This window comes from Oncorhynchus kisutch, unplaced genomic scaffold, assembly GCF_002021735.2.
Source record: "Oncorhynchus kisutch isolate 150728-3 unplaced genomic scaffold, Okis_V2 scaffold948, whole genome shotgun sequence".
Classification (NCBI taxonomy): domain Eukaryota; kingdom Metazoa; phylum Chordata; class Actinopteri; order Salmoniformes; family Salmonidae; genus Oncorhynchus; species Oncorhynchus kisutch.
This window is the reverse complement of record NW_022262893.1, coordinates 79,657-94,725: the sequence shown is the minus strand read 5'-3', so window position 1 is coordinate 94,725 and position 15,069 is coordinate 79,657. Positions and strand designations below refer to the sequence as shown.

General features: G+C 42.4%; 1 protein-coding gene across 1 annotated transcript in view; it reads left to right on the top strand.

Annotated features, from left to right (window-relative positions):
* Positions 1-1,928: 1,928 nt before the first annotated feature.
* LOC116363560 (voltage-dependent calcium channel subunit alpha-2/delta-1-like) overlaps positions 1,929-15,069 on the top strand; it is a gene marked incomplete at its 3' end in the record, with an annotated part of 92,705 nt that continues 79,564 nt past the window's right edge. The window contains exons 1-2 of the mRNA XM_031817162.1: positions 1,929-2,012; positions 3,996-4,112. Coding sequence (XP_031673022.1) covers positions 1,953-2,012; positions 3,996-4,112 — 177 coding nt within the window. The remainder of the gene's footprint in view (positions 2,013-3,995; positions 4,113-15,069) is intronic.

Genomic DNA, 15,069 nt, shown 5'->3' with positions numbered 1-15,069 from the left:
GTACAGACAGTTTATTGAGCCAGTTAACTAGTGTTCCGTTACTCTATAGGGTACAGACAGTTTATTGAGCCAGTTAACTAGTGTTCCGTTTCTGTATAGGGTACAGGTAGTTTATTGAGCCAGTTAACTAGTGTTCCGTTTCTGTATAGGGTACAGACAGTTTATTGAGCCAGTTAACTAGTGTTCCGTTACTCTATAGGGTACAGACAGTTTATTGAGCCAGTTAACTAGTGCTCCGTTTCTGTATAGGGTACAGACAGTTTATTGAGCCAGTTAACTAGTGTTCTGTTTCTGTATAGGGTACATACAGTTTATTAGGCCAGTTAACTAGTGTTCCGTTACTCTATAGGGTACAGACAGTTTATTGAGCCAGTTAACTAGTGTTCCGTTACTCTATAGGGTACAGACAGTTTATTGAGCCAGTTAACTAGTGTTCTGTTTCTGTATAGGGTACAGGTAGTTTATTGAGCCAGTTAACTAGTGTTCTGTTTCTGTATAGGGTACAGACAGTTTATTGAGCCAGTTAACTAGTGTTCCGTTACTCTATAGGGTACAGACAGTTTATTGAGCCAGTTAACTAGTGCTCCGTTTCTGTATAGGGTACAGACAGTTTATTGAGCCAGTTAACTAGTGTTCTGTTTCTGTATAGGGTACATACAGTTTATTAGGCCAGTTAACTAGTGTTCCGTTACTCTATAGGGTACAGACAGTTTATTGAGCCAGTTAACTAGTGTTCCGTTACTCTATAGGGTACAGACAGTTTATTGAGCCAGTTAACTAGTGTTCTGTTTCTGTATAGGGTACAGGTAGTTTATTGAGCCAGTTAACTAGTGTTCTGTTTCTGTATAGGGTACAGACAGTTTATTGAGCCAGTTAACTAGTGTTCCGTTACTCTATAGGGTACAGACAGTTTATTGAGCCAGTTAACTAGTGCTCCGTTTCTGTATAGGGTACAGACAGTTTATTGAGCCAGTTAACTAGTGTTCTGTTTCTGTATAGGGTACATACAGTTTATTAGGCCAGTTAACTAGTGTTCCGTTACTCTATAGGGTACAGACAGTTTATTGAGCCAGTTAACTAGTGTTCCGTTACTCTATAGGGTACAGACAGTTTATTGAGCCAGTTAACTAGTGTTCCGTTACTCTATAGGGTACAGGTAGTTTATTTGTATCTCATTAACACAATCAAAATAAAGCATTATGATAGAATGGAGTCTTGCTGTTACTAATCTCTCCCTCTACTATCCCTGCATACATGACCTACTATCTCACCCCTGTCCTTGTTACTCACCCACTGACAACCATGAATATATCCTCTACTCTCTCTATATCTACTCTATTGCACAGTTAATGGGGAGTCAAAACACATATACTCAGGGTAAACATGACTATTTTATAGACCGCTGAATTTATTAGCCTGCATGGCGAGATATGTTTTGCATAAAGTGATAGTCAGCAGTACTGTTACTGCCTGACTCAACTGCTCTGTTAATGTGTCGTCATGTGGTATCTACTGCAAGGTGATTGGCGAATCGAAGTAAGTCAAGATTATTTATGCAGTGAGGCGGAACATTCACAGCTTTGCAGATAGAAATGTAACATAGAGCTAACTTGATTCCTTATTCTATTTGACAGACGTATTTATATTGGATCGTCCTGCACCTTCAGGGTCTTATTTATTAGTGCACACTGAAGCAAACTGTTTTGCAACAGAAAAACCAAAACGTTTCTTAATGAACAGTTCAGTATTTCCCTCCCTGTTTCAGTCCATTGTCTTTTGTTTGGTGCCAATTTAATATGATCCTGAAAACATCAGTTCAGAGATATCAATGTGATTGGCTAAGTAAAACCATTTGAGCATCGGATTCGATGAGTTACAGGAAGTAAATTAATTTGAATGATTTTGATTGGTGCTTTCATTGTTTCCTCAGGATAAAGGAATGGGTGGAGCAGATGCAGCAGGAGTTGGTCACACTGACGGACACAGCCAGCGGAGTGCAGAACCTCATACAGGTGGGACACACAGAAACACCTTGTAAACATAGGAACACAGACGTGCACAAACGTGCATATTTTTATTTATTTTAAATGTATTTTACCTTTATTTTACTAGGCAATTCAGTTAAGAACAAATTCTTATTTTCAATGACGGCCTAGGAACAGTGGGTAAACTGTGAGAGGATTGCACCACACTCCTCTCAAACGCACAGGAAGCTTGCAACCCCATAGTCACACATCCACAACTCTGGATTTCAACAATCAATATACACACGCGCACACACATATACGCGCACACACACACACACGTGCACACACACATGCGCACACATACTCCTGACCTCTCCTGTTTGATGTGTGTCACATCCAATACAATGATGGTTGTCACAACAGATCTGGACTTTACAAAGTGCCATCTCATTAGTGATATGTGGGACATCTGCTTACAGTATTCTGCTAGGGGAATGTCCACACTCAAGGACTATCAGTGTCAACTCCAAACACCACATCCCTATCCCCTTCCCTAACAAGCTTACATGATATGGACAGTTAGGAGGAGCTGTTACTCTGGCTGCATCCCAAATGGCACCCTATTCCCTATGTAGGGGGCTCTGGTCATAAGTAGTGCACTATATGGGGAATAGGGTGCCTTTTGGGACACATCCCTTGTGTTGATTGCTATAACCCTATGACACCTCTCCTCCTCTTGCCTAGCCAGGCCTGATATGGAGCCTCTGTAATTATGTCTAGTTTAAATGTCACATGCACAAGTACAGTGAAAATGTCTTTCTTGCAAACCTATAGCCCAACAATGCAATAATCAATAACAATGTATAACCAGAAAACAAAAAAAGAATAAATAATTAAGAAATATGAAATGCACAATAATCATCACAGTAATTGTCAATGTACTTCAGATTCCTTTTGGATGACATTTTTCAGACACACACACAATGCATGACGTCCCAGGGACAACACACAGGCATGATTTCCCTTGAGCAACACAGTATTCTCAGGAAAATACCCATAACAGACACCATATCAGGGCTGCCTCTTGCCCTGCTTGTCATCACAGACATTTAGAAGATAAAAAACAGCAGACATCTTTACCATGATGGTGTTATACCACGTTTGGAGCTAATTTCCTGTCGCAGGCATCATTTGATGCTCATGGGGTGAGGGAAAATAGCTAGACTTTATGACCTAATCTTGACCCAATAGCATATATATATAGATAGAGAGTGGGATAATATTAATGGTCGACTGTACATTCCTTTGTCCTGTTGCAGTAGAATACATGTAGGTTTCCTTCATTGAGACCTCTGGCAGCATGGCTGCTTTGTTTACTACACAGGGGAGGGGATTGTATTTGCTTGTAAGCAGAAAGAGCATGTGGAGAATAACCATCAGTATCATTACTCATGGACAAGCAGAAACACATAGCACAGCCCCACAGAGGTTAGCTAAGTAAACACACACTTCCATACACAGACTTAGACACACACACACACACGCGCGTGCCCGCACACACATTCACATACTACAGGCCTGTGGTTTTAATGTCGGACCTAGAAAGCCCCTCCGGCTGCTAAATAATTGGCTGTTTGGCATTTCTGGTTTTTTATTGTTTAATTCCTCTTGCTGAAACATATTCCATATTCAGTAAATGGTGTTTGCCGTTGTGCTCCAATGTGGCATAATGTTGCCTGATTTACACTGGCATTGTACACACAGTGGTGTCATCATGATTTGACACATTTGACACATCTGACACATTTACATACATTTGGATTATTGTGTTCATTGTCCCTGCAAATAAATGCAATCAAGTACATTTTTTGTGACTATCCTCATAGGTACAATTCTAAGATACACAATGTCAATATTTTATCCAAGTATCACTCTCTCCTGATTGGTCCAGTGTCACCTTTGACCCTTGTTTCTCTCTCTTGATTGCTTCACTGTCACCTTTGACCCTCTATCTCCTGATTGGTGCAGATCTTCCAGAGCCACAGGAAGTACTTCAGTGTGGGGTCCAACGATGCCAGCCAGCTGGTGGCTAATGCAGCGGGGAACATCGAGAATCTCCTGGCCAACCGTTCTCGTGCTCTCAAGGTGAGTACCAGTTCATAGCAGTCCACACACACACACACACACACACACACACACACACACACACACACACACACACACACACACACACACACACACACACACACACACACACACACACACACACACACACACACACACACACACACACACACACACATAGATGCAGACAAAGTCACACACACACGCACCTTAATACCAAGAAAGAAGGGTATGAAACCCATCTCCTGGAGGGCTGCAGTGTCTGCAGGTTGTTGTTTCTCACTCGCACTTGATTCATCGCATCATTGCACAGATTGGCTTCATTTCACAGATTGGATAAATTAGTCCCTTTCAAAATGAAAGACTGACCAACAGCAGTAGCCCATAATTGAGTACATTCTCAGTATGTTTCAACTGGATTAAATGTGTGTGGAAATCCTTATAGCGCTGAGACTTCAATAGACCGTGTTAGAAAAGGCAAATTGATGATATCGGAAATGATGACCAAGAATGCGAGCTATTTGTTGTTGAATTAGGTTAGTGATAGGCTTAGGGCGAAAGGGGGGCAAATCCCACTTGTGGTTAACAAATATCATACTGCCATATTTTCCTTTATGACTAGACAATGTCAGACTCAAAGTTCTCCTCGCTGTGTCCTGATGCCCTCTGTATAATACCTATCCCATCCACATAACTTTCTCCTACCACCACCTGAGTAAAGTCAATTAAAGTCCCCAGGCATTGTTTGTCTCGATCAATCAGGATCGATCTGGCTTGGGCCAGAATTCAATTAAGTCTGTGGGTTGCCGTGGTAGCAGGTGTTAATGACCCTGTCAGTCATCAGCCCCTTTGTTTTTCTCACATCACAATAATTGCAGTCAGGTTTTAACGAGATAGTTGTTTTCTTTGTTTCGCATTGTGATAAAAATACAATGCTGACACACACTGTTAGACACACACACACACTGCTGATAGATTAGGTAATGGGGTAAATAGATGGAGATAGATAGAGATGTAATGCAACATTTGTTCTGAGCTCTGATAAACACCATCTGTCAGGTTTCACCTGCACGCGTCACAGAGGGTGTTCAGTTCTGAATGTTTAACTCTTCACTGGACGTGTGGATTGAGGGAGGGAAGGAGAGAGAAGGGGGGGAGTGATATGTGGAAGAAGAAGAGAGGAATGGAGAAAGAGAGGGATGGAGGATGGGAGAGATGGTTGGAGAGGGGGATGGAGGGAGAGAAAGGAGGGAATAGAGAAAGAGAGGGATGGAGGATGGGAGAGATGGTTGGAGAGGGGGATGAGGGAGAGAAAGAGAGGAATAGAGAAAGAGGGATGGAGGATGGGAGAGATGGTTGGAGAGGGGATGGAGGGAGAGAAAGGGGGATGGCTAAGGTATTTTGACTAGAAGACATTATTAATAAACACATGCAGCTGATTTTGAGTCGGTTGAGAACAAATTGTTACTTATAATGATGTTCCTGGCAAGTGGCGAGGGGCAGGTTGGGCGATGAACAATGGCCAGTGGAGTGTTTGCATGGAGGATTAATGAGCAGACTGACCTGCCAGTGGCCCTCAGGGTAATGAGGCGGAACTGAATCTGCTTATAGTGATTGACAGAGAAATAGACCTGACTGTAGATAGAGAGAGAGACCTGACTGTAGATAGATAGATAGAGAGATAGATCTGACTGTAGATATATATAGAGATCTGACTGTAGATAGATAGAGAGACCTGACTGTAGATAGATAGAGAGAACTGACTGTAGATAGATAGAGAGACCTGACTGTAGATAGATAGAGAGAACTGACTGTAGATAGATAGAGAGAACTGACTGTAGATAGATAGAGAGACCTGACTGTAGATAGATAGAGAGAACTGACTGTAGATAGATAGAGAGACCTGACTGTAGATAGATAGAGAGAACTGACTGTAGATAGATAGAGAGAACTGACTGTAGATAGATAGAGAGAACTGACTGTAGATAGATAGAGAGACCTGACTGTAGATAGATAGAGAGAACTGACTGTAGATAGATAGAGAGACCTGACTGTAGATAGATAGAGAGAACTGACTGTAGATATATATAGAGATCTGACTGTAGATAGATAGAGAGAACTGACTGTAGATAGATAGAGAGACCTGACTGTAGATAGATAGAGAGACCTGACTGTAGATAGATAGATAGATAGAGAGATAGATCTGAATGTAGATAGATAGAGAGACCTGACTGTAGATAGATAGAGAGACCTGACTGTAGATAGATAGATAGATAGAGAGATAGATCTGACTGTAGATAGATAGAGAGAACTGACTGTAGATAGATATAGAGATCTGACTGTAGATAGATAGAGAGACCTGACTGTAGATAGATAGAGAGACCTGACTGTAGATAGATAGATAGAGAGATAGATCTGAATGTAGATATATATAGAGATCTGAATGTAGATAGATAGAGAGAACTGACTGTAGATAGATATAGAGATCTGACTGTAGATAGATAGAGAGACCTGACTGTAGATAGATAGAGAGACCTGACTGTAGATAGATAGATAGAGAGATAGATCTGAATGTAGATATATATAGAGATCTGAATGTAGATAGATAGAGAGAACTGACTGTAGATAGATATAGAGATCTGACTGTAGATAGATAGAGAGACCTGACTGTAGATAGATAGAGAGACCTGACTGTAGATAGATAGATAGAGAGATAGATCTGAATGTAGATATATATAGAGATCTGAATGTAGATAGATAGAGAGACCTGACTGTAGATAGAGAGAGAGACCTGACTGTAGATAGATAGAGATACCTGACTGTAGATAGATAGAGATACCTGACTGTAGATAGATAGAGAGACCTGACTGTAGATAGATATAGAGACCTGACTGTAGATAGAGAGAGAGACCTGACTGTAGATAGAGAGAGAGACCTGACTGTAGATAGAGAGAGAGACCTGACTGTAGCTAGATAGAGAGACCTGACTGTAGATAGAGAGAGAGACCTGACTGTAGCTAGATAGAGAGACCTGACTGTAGATAGAGAGAGAGACCTGACTGTAGATAGATAGAGATACCTGACTGTAGATAGATAGAGATACCTGACTGTAGATAGATATAGAGACCTGACTGTAGATGGATAGAGAGACCTGACTAGATAGATAGAGATACCTGACTGTAGATAGATAGAGATACCTGACTGTAGATAGATAGAGATACCTGACTGTAGATAGATAGAGAGACCTGACTGTAGATCGATATGTAGACCTGACTGTTTTAGAGATATACACTGTAGACTGTAGATAGTTAGACTACATTAAGGGGGATTTAGGATGCCTGATCCACAGTGTGAGCTGACCGTGGGAGAAAGGGAGGGCGTTGAGCGTGTGTGATAATTACCCACAGAAAGAGAGGGATGACCGAGTGTGTTTGTGTGTACATGCACGTGTCTGTATCCATCTCTGAGTGTGTGCACCTGCATGTGTTCCTGTTTGTGTGTGTGCCATGACAGTAGTGTTCCAGACCATTCTATCATCCATTAGGCCCCTTAGTGAGACAACAACACCAGGCCCTATTACACTATTCAACCAGGAACACTCTCCTCTCACAACACCAGGCTCCTATTACACTATTCAACCAGGACCACTCTCCTGTCACAACACCAGGCTCCTATTACAATGTTCAACCAGGACCACTCTCCTGTCACAACACCAGGCTCCTATTACACTATTCAACCAGAAACACTCTCCTCTCACAACACCAGGCCCTATTACACTATTTAACCAGGACCACTCTCCTCTCACAACTCCAGGCCCTATTACACTATTCAACCAGGACCACTCTCCTCTCACAACACCAGGCTCCTATTACACTATTCAACCAGGACCACTCTCCTCTCACAACACCAGGCCCTATTACACTATTCAACCAGGACCACTCTCCTCTCACAACACCAGGCCCTATTACACTATTCAACCAGGACCACTCTCCTCTCACAACACCAGGCCCTATTACACTATTCAACCAGGACCACTCTCCTCTCACAACACCAGGCCCTATTACACTATTCAACCAGGACCACTCTCCTCTCACAACACCAGGCTCCTATTTGGGCCCATTCAACAGCTCTCTCTCTCTAGCTCTGTCTCTAGCTCTCTCACTATAACAGTCTCTCTCCCTTCTCTACCTTCAAATACTCCAATATGAACACGCTAGCTCTCTCAAAGACTTCCATCAACACAATGGCCTGCTACACACTATACCACAGAACATAGGAAAGAAAACAGGATGTCCGTGTTACTTGTCAAGAAGAAACGGAAAGTGAATTCATTTCAGCTGTTATTCTGTATCATCTAATACATTTAGGTTTGTTTCTTTTGAGAGGTCATGTTTTGCAATGCTGCCATGGCAACAATGCTAGCTAGTCATATTAGATGTGATAGTGTGCAATGTGGCAAGGTACAACTGAATTAATTTAAAACAATGTCCTCTGATTTCCGGAAAAATGTAGATTCTATTCTTATCACTTAACTTATTCAGAAAGGTGCAACCTGTGAGTGTTCAGATAAAAATGCATCATGTAGAAAAGACATTGTACTCTGCCATGTAGAATCATAAATATTGTCATCTCTACTCATTATATTTTATCGGCAACTTTCTCGAAGGAAGACCCCACTGAATTATCCTCTTAGTCCGATATGCACAGTAGTACATTTCTTCTCTGTCACACTAGGCTGCAGGTAGCCTAACAGTTAGAGCGTTGGGACAGTAACCGCAAGGTTGCTTGTTCACATCCCCGAGCCAGCAAGGTGGAAAAATCTGCTATTCTGCCCTTGAGCAAGGACTGCTCCACGGGCACTGATGACATCGATTAAGGCAGCCCCCACACCTGTTTCAAAGGGGTTGGGTTAAATGTGGAAGGCACATTTCAGTTGATTGCATTCAGTTGTGCAACTGACTAGGTTTCCACTAGCCCAAAAGATCAACCTGTTCTGTACATCTTTGCACCCCCGATGTATTCTGTTCCTTTCCCAGATGTCTGAGAAACTGATAGAGGCATTTCCCTTTTGTTACTATGGTAGCCGTCTCTGGTGGCTAAGCGCGAGGGGCGAATGTGATTGTCGAGCCGGCACAATTCAATTAAAATGTTGGCTGCTGTCATTAACTTAATAAGCAGCCATTTTGGGTTAGGAGCAGGTTGATGTGATGCCTGTCTGTTCTTTCAGTCTGATTCAGTGGCAACTCTTGATGCTCAAATTAAATCACATTTTATTTGTCACATACACATGGTTATCAGATGTTAATGCGAGTGTAGCAAAATGCTTGTGCTTCTAGTTCCGACAATGCAGTAATAACCAACGAGTAATCTAACCTAACAATTTCACAACAACTACCTTATACACACAAGTGTAAAGGGATGAAGAATATGTACATAAAGATATATGAATGAGTGATGGTGCAGAACGGCATAGGCAAGATGCAGTAGATGGTATCGAGTACAGTATATACATATGAGATGAGTAATGTAGGGTATGTAAACATATAAAAGTGGCATAGTTTAAAGTGGCTAGTGATACATGTATTACATGAAGATGGCAAGATGCAGTAGGTGGTATAGAGTACAGTATATACATATGAGATATGTAGTGTAGTGTATGTAAACATTATATTAAGTGGCATTGTTTAAAGTGGCTAGTGATACATTTTTTTACATCCATTTTTCCAATATTAAAGTGGCTAGAGATGAGTCATGTTAATCATAAGGCATACCCCCCCCGCCCCTCTTCTTACCAGAAAGATGCTAGTTTCTGTCAGCGCAATGCGTGAAGAAACCAGCTGGCTGTACCGACTTCCATAGCGTGTCTCGAGTGAGCCATGTTTCCGTGAAGCAAAGAACGTTAGTCTCTGATGTCTCTCTGGAAGGCAACCCTTGCTCGGATTTCATCAACCTTGTTGTCAAGAGACTGGACATTGGCGAGTAGTATGCTAGGGAGTGGTGCACGATGTGCCCGTCTCCGGAGCCTGACCAGAAGACCACTTCGTCTGCCCCTTTTACGGCGTCGTTGTTATGGTTCGCCTGCTGGGATCCGATCCATTGTCCTGGGTGGTGGGCAAAACACAGGATCCGCTTCAGGAAAGTCGTTTTCCTAGTTTGTTGTGGTGTCAAAGAGAGGATGGTGGAAATGACAGGGTCTGTTGTGGTGTGATACAGAGGGTGGTGGAGATAACAGGGTCTGTTGTGGTGTGATACAGCTGATGTTGAAGGTAGAGAGGATGTGGAGATAACAGCCAGGTCTGTTGTGGTGTGATACAGATGATGTTGAAGGTAGAGAGGATGTGGAGATAACAGGGTCTGTTGTGGTGTGATACAGAGGATGGTGAAGGTAGAGAGGATGTGGAGATAACAGGGTCTGTTGTGGTGTGATACAAAGGATGATGAATGTAGAGAGGATGTGGAGATAACAGGGTCTGTTGTGGTGTGATACAGAGGATGGTGAAGGTAGAGAGGATGTGGAGATAACAGGGTCTGTTGTGGTGTGATACAAAGGATGATGAATGTAGAGAGGATGTGGAGATAACAGGGTCTGTTGTGGTGTGATACAGAGGATGGTCAAGATGGAGAGGTTGGCAATAGACAGGGTTTCCTTCCTGTAATAAGGGGTAAGTGAAGATGGGAGCAACTGTTTTAGAAACACACACCCAAATGCACACGCATACACACTCACACTTTTAAAAACACATACTACGACACTTTTAGACACTTAGACACACACACACACACACACATGCCCTGCTTCCCCTACTCTCACAGAGGGAGACTGAGATGAGATCACTGATCCTTAATTAGGGCTATATAATGAGGAGGACAGGGTGTGGTGGAGAGAGGCTGGATATTCTCACTTCCTCTCTTTCCATCTCTCCTTCTCTGCTGTCTCTCTTTCAGTTTCCGCTTCTTTCCTTTTCCGCTTTCTCTCTCTCTCGCTCTCTAGCTCTCTCTTTCTGGTCTGCTTGTTTGGCAGACATTGGCAGGGTATCTGATGGTGTGCCAGATGCGGCTGTGACTGTGCAGGCACCCTGAGGGCATGAGCACCAGCTGTACATGTGCAGGGCTCACCTCATGGCTCTTTGCCTCTTTCTGTCTTCCTCCTTACTTTCTCTCGCTCCCTGTCATGCCCACATTCTTTCCCATAATGCAGGGCCTTCTCTTTCTCATTCCTGCATCCCCCCCTTCCCTGTCTCTATCTCTCTCTGGTCGTGTCTACACCTCTGACTTCTGCTGTCAGAATACGAAGATCGCATTGAAAAGGCGGGTCTAGACGCATTAAAGTGGCTATGTGGTGTAGAGGTCGACCGATTAATCGGAATGGCCGATTAATTAGGGCAGAACTCAAGTTTTCAAAACAATCGGTAATTGGCATTTTTGGACACAGATTATGGCCGATTACATTGCACTCCACGAGGAGACTGCTTGGCAGGCTGACTCCCTGTTATCGAGTGCAGCAAGGAGCCAAGGTAAGGTGCTAGCTAGAATTAAACTTATCTTAGAAAAAACTATCAATCTCAACATAATCACTAGTTAACTACACATGGTTGATGATATTACTAGTTTATCTAGCTTGTCCTGTGTTGCATATAATCAATACTGTGCCTGTTAATTTATCATTGAATCACAGCCTATTTCACCAAACGGGTGATTTGACAAGCGAATTAGCGAAAAAGCACCTTCGTTGCACCAATGTGTACCTAACCATAAACATCAATGCCTTTCTTAAAATCAATACACAAGTATATATTTTTAAACCTGTATATTTAGTTAATATTGCCTGCTAACATGAATTTATTTTAACTAGGGAAATTGTGTCTCTTCTCTTGCGTTCTGTGCAACAGAGTCAGGGTATATGCAGCAGTTTGGGACGCACTAAAGTGCCTATAAGAACATCCAATAGTCAAAGGTGTATGAAATATAAATGGTATAGAGAGAAATAGTCCTATAATAACTACAACCTAAAACTTCTTACCTGGGAATATTGAAGACACATGTTAAAAGGAACCACCAGCTTTCATATGTTCTCATGTTCTGAGCAAGAAACTCAAGCTAACTCACGTTAGCTTTCTTACATGGCACATATTGCACTTATACTTTCTTCTCCAACGCTTTGTTTTTGCATTAACCAAATGGAACATGTGTCATTATTTATTTGAGACTAAATTGATTTTATTGATGTATTATATTAAGTTAAAATAAGTGTTCATTCAGTATTGTTGTAATTCTCATTATTACGAATATATAAAAATCGTCCGATTAATCGGTATCTGTATCAGCATTGAAAAATCATCATCGGTCGACCTCTAATGTGGTGTGATTGTGTTCAGATCTGTCTGACCACTTCAGGAGGTGGTCAGGGATGCATTGTGTACGGGTTTTCTCCTCAGTCTAGATGCCATCAGGCCTCCAGCACATACAGTGGACGATGTCATCAGCACTCATCCCACAAGTCTCCAGAAAGCGTGTGTTTTGTGCCCGAGAGGCACCTTTTCATTATAATGTTGGTGGAAATACATTCCTACCGTGTAAGGAACTTGTTTACTGGCCACATAAATGCTAGGCAGCTAGCTAATATTTAGAAAAATAATGCTAACCCGTTTGCAATCCTTTTAGCGTTGCTTGCTAGCTTGCTGGCTAGCTACAGACTTTAGCTGGCTAGTTATCTACAGTTAGTTAGCTACTGCAATCAGTTGTTGTTGTGTTATCATATTTAGCCTATTTCAATGTTTGTAGAATGCATACTGGCATTTGAATATAGCGTTGGAAAAGGGAATCCGGACACACTGTGGATGTCACGGGCGTCGTAAGAAGTGGACCAAAGTCCAGCGTGGTGAGCGTACATTTCTGTTTATTTAGGTAAATGTCGCCAACAAAGAAACGACCGTGAAGCTTACAGGGCTATAGTTCCACTAACAAAAGTCAACTACCCACACTGAAAGGAGGGAAAAAGGGCTACCTAAATATGATTCCCAATCAGAGATAACGATAGACAGCTGTCCCTGATTGAGAACCATAACCGGCCAACACATAGAAACACAAATCATAGAAATAAAGGACATAGAATGCCCACCCAAATCACACCCTGACCAAACCAAAAAGAGACATAAAAAAGGCTCTCTAAGGTAAGGGTGTGACAGTGGACAAGGTAGGTGTATGTAGGTGTACACCTTAAATGTACACCTTAAATTTAGGTGTACAGTAGATGCATGAATTCCATGATCAGAACTCTATGATCAAAATACTAAAGCTGCATGAACTGTCAAGTCTAGACACGTCTTCTCTCTCTCTTTCTCTCCTTCTTCTTGTCTCTCATCTCTTTCTGCCTTGAGCTTGCAGTGCATCCAAACTTACATACAAATTTGCAGTGTCAAGTCACTGATCCCTTAACTTAGCTCGTAGCTCTTAACTTAGCTCTTAAACCCAATGACTTCTGTATCAGCTTACATTTCTAGACTGTCCCTCATAGTTAGGACTATATCTGGGTTTGCCCTTAGCTAAAGTCCAAGTGCCCAAACAAAGACTCTGGTCATTGACCAAACAAACATTCTAATAACGTTACGAGAATGTTACCTGGGCATTATTCTAGTCTAATGTAATGACATAAATCAGTCTGTCATCAAAGCAGTAAATCTCTCTGATAACTTCTTTGTTATGTCAGTGGGTCAGCCATGTTTCTTAGTGTCATTAGATTTGTGCTTCTGTTATCAGCTCTCCCAAATAGAAGTTGTAGACACATACATATACACAAACCCCCTGTTTCCACTCTGATCTTTCTTTCTCTCAATCCTTCCCCCTCTCCTCTCTTTCTGTTCTCTCTTATTCTCCAACTTCCATCTGTCTAATTATTCTCTTTTCCCCCTGTCAGCTCTTCTCTTTCCCCCTGTCAGTTCTTCTCTTTCCCCCTGTCAGTTTTTCTCTTTCCCCCTGTCAGCTATTCTCTTTCCCCCTGTCAGTTCTTCTCTTTCCCCGTCAGTTCTTCTCTTTCCCCCTGTCAGCTCTTCTCTTTCCCCTTGTCAGCTCTTCTCTTTCCCCCTGTCAGTTCTTCTCTTTCCCCCTGTCAGTTCTTCTCTTCCTTCTCTTTCCCCCTGTCAGCTCTTCTCTTTCCCCCTGTCAGTTCTTCTCTTTCTTCTCTTTCCCCTTGTCAGTTATTTTCTTTCCCCCTGTCAGTTCCTCTCTTTCCCACTGTCATCTCTTTTCTTTCCCCCTGTCAGTTCTTCTCTTTCCCCCTGTCAGTTCTTCTCTTTCCCCCTGTCAGCTCTTCTCTTTCCCCCTGTCAGTTCTTCTCTTTCTTCTCTTTTCCCCCTGTCAGCTCTTCTCTTTCCCCCTGTCAGTTCTTCTCTTTCCCCCTGTCAGCTCTTCTCTTTCCCCCTGTCAGCACTTCTCTTTCCCCCTGTCAGTTCTTCTCTTTCCCCCTGTCAGCTCTTCTCTTTCCCCATGTCAGCTCTTCTCTTTCCCCCTGTCAGTTCTTCTCTTTCCCCCTGTCAGTTCTTCTCTTTCCCCCTGTCAGTTCTTCTCTTTCCCCCTGTCAGTTCTTCTCTTTCCCCCTGTCAGCTCTTCTCTTTCCCCCTGTCAGCTCCTCTCTTTCCCCCTGTCAGTTCTTCTCTTTCCCCCTGTCAGTTCTTCTCTTTCCCCCTGTCAGTTCCTCTCTTTCTATAACGATCGTTGTTGGAAGGATTGGACCAAGGTGAGGCGTGGAAGGCGTTCCTCATGTTTATTAATGTGAACCAGCAACAAAACAATAAAGAGTAACAAAACAAACGTGCAACTTTGTAGTGCAAAAAGGCTACAATACAAAAACAAGATCCCACACACAACAGGTGGAAAAGGCTGCCTAAATATGATCCCCAATCAGAGACAATGATAGACAGCCGCCTCTCATTGGGAACCATACTAGGCCAACCTAGAAATGAAAAACTAGAATGCCCACCCT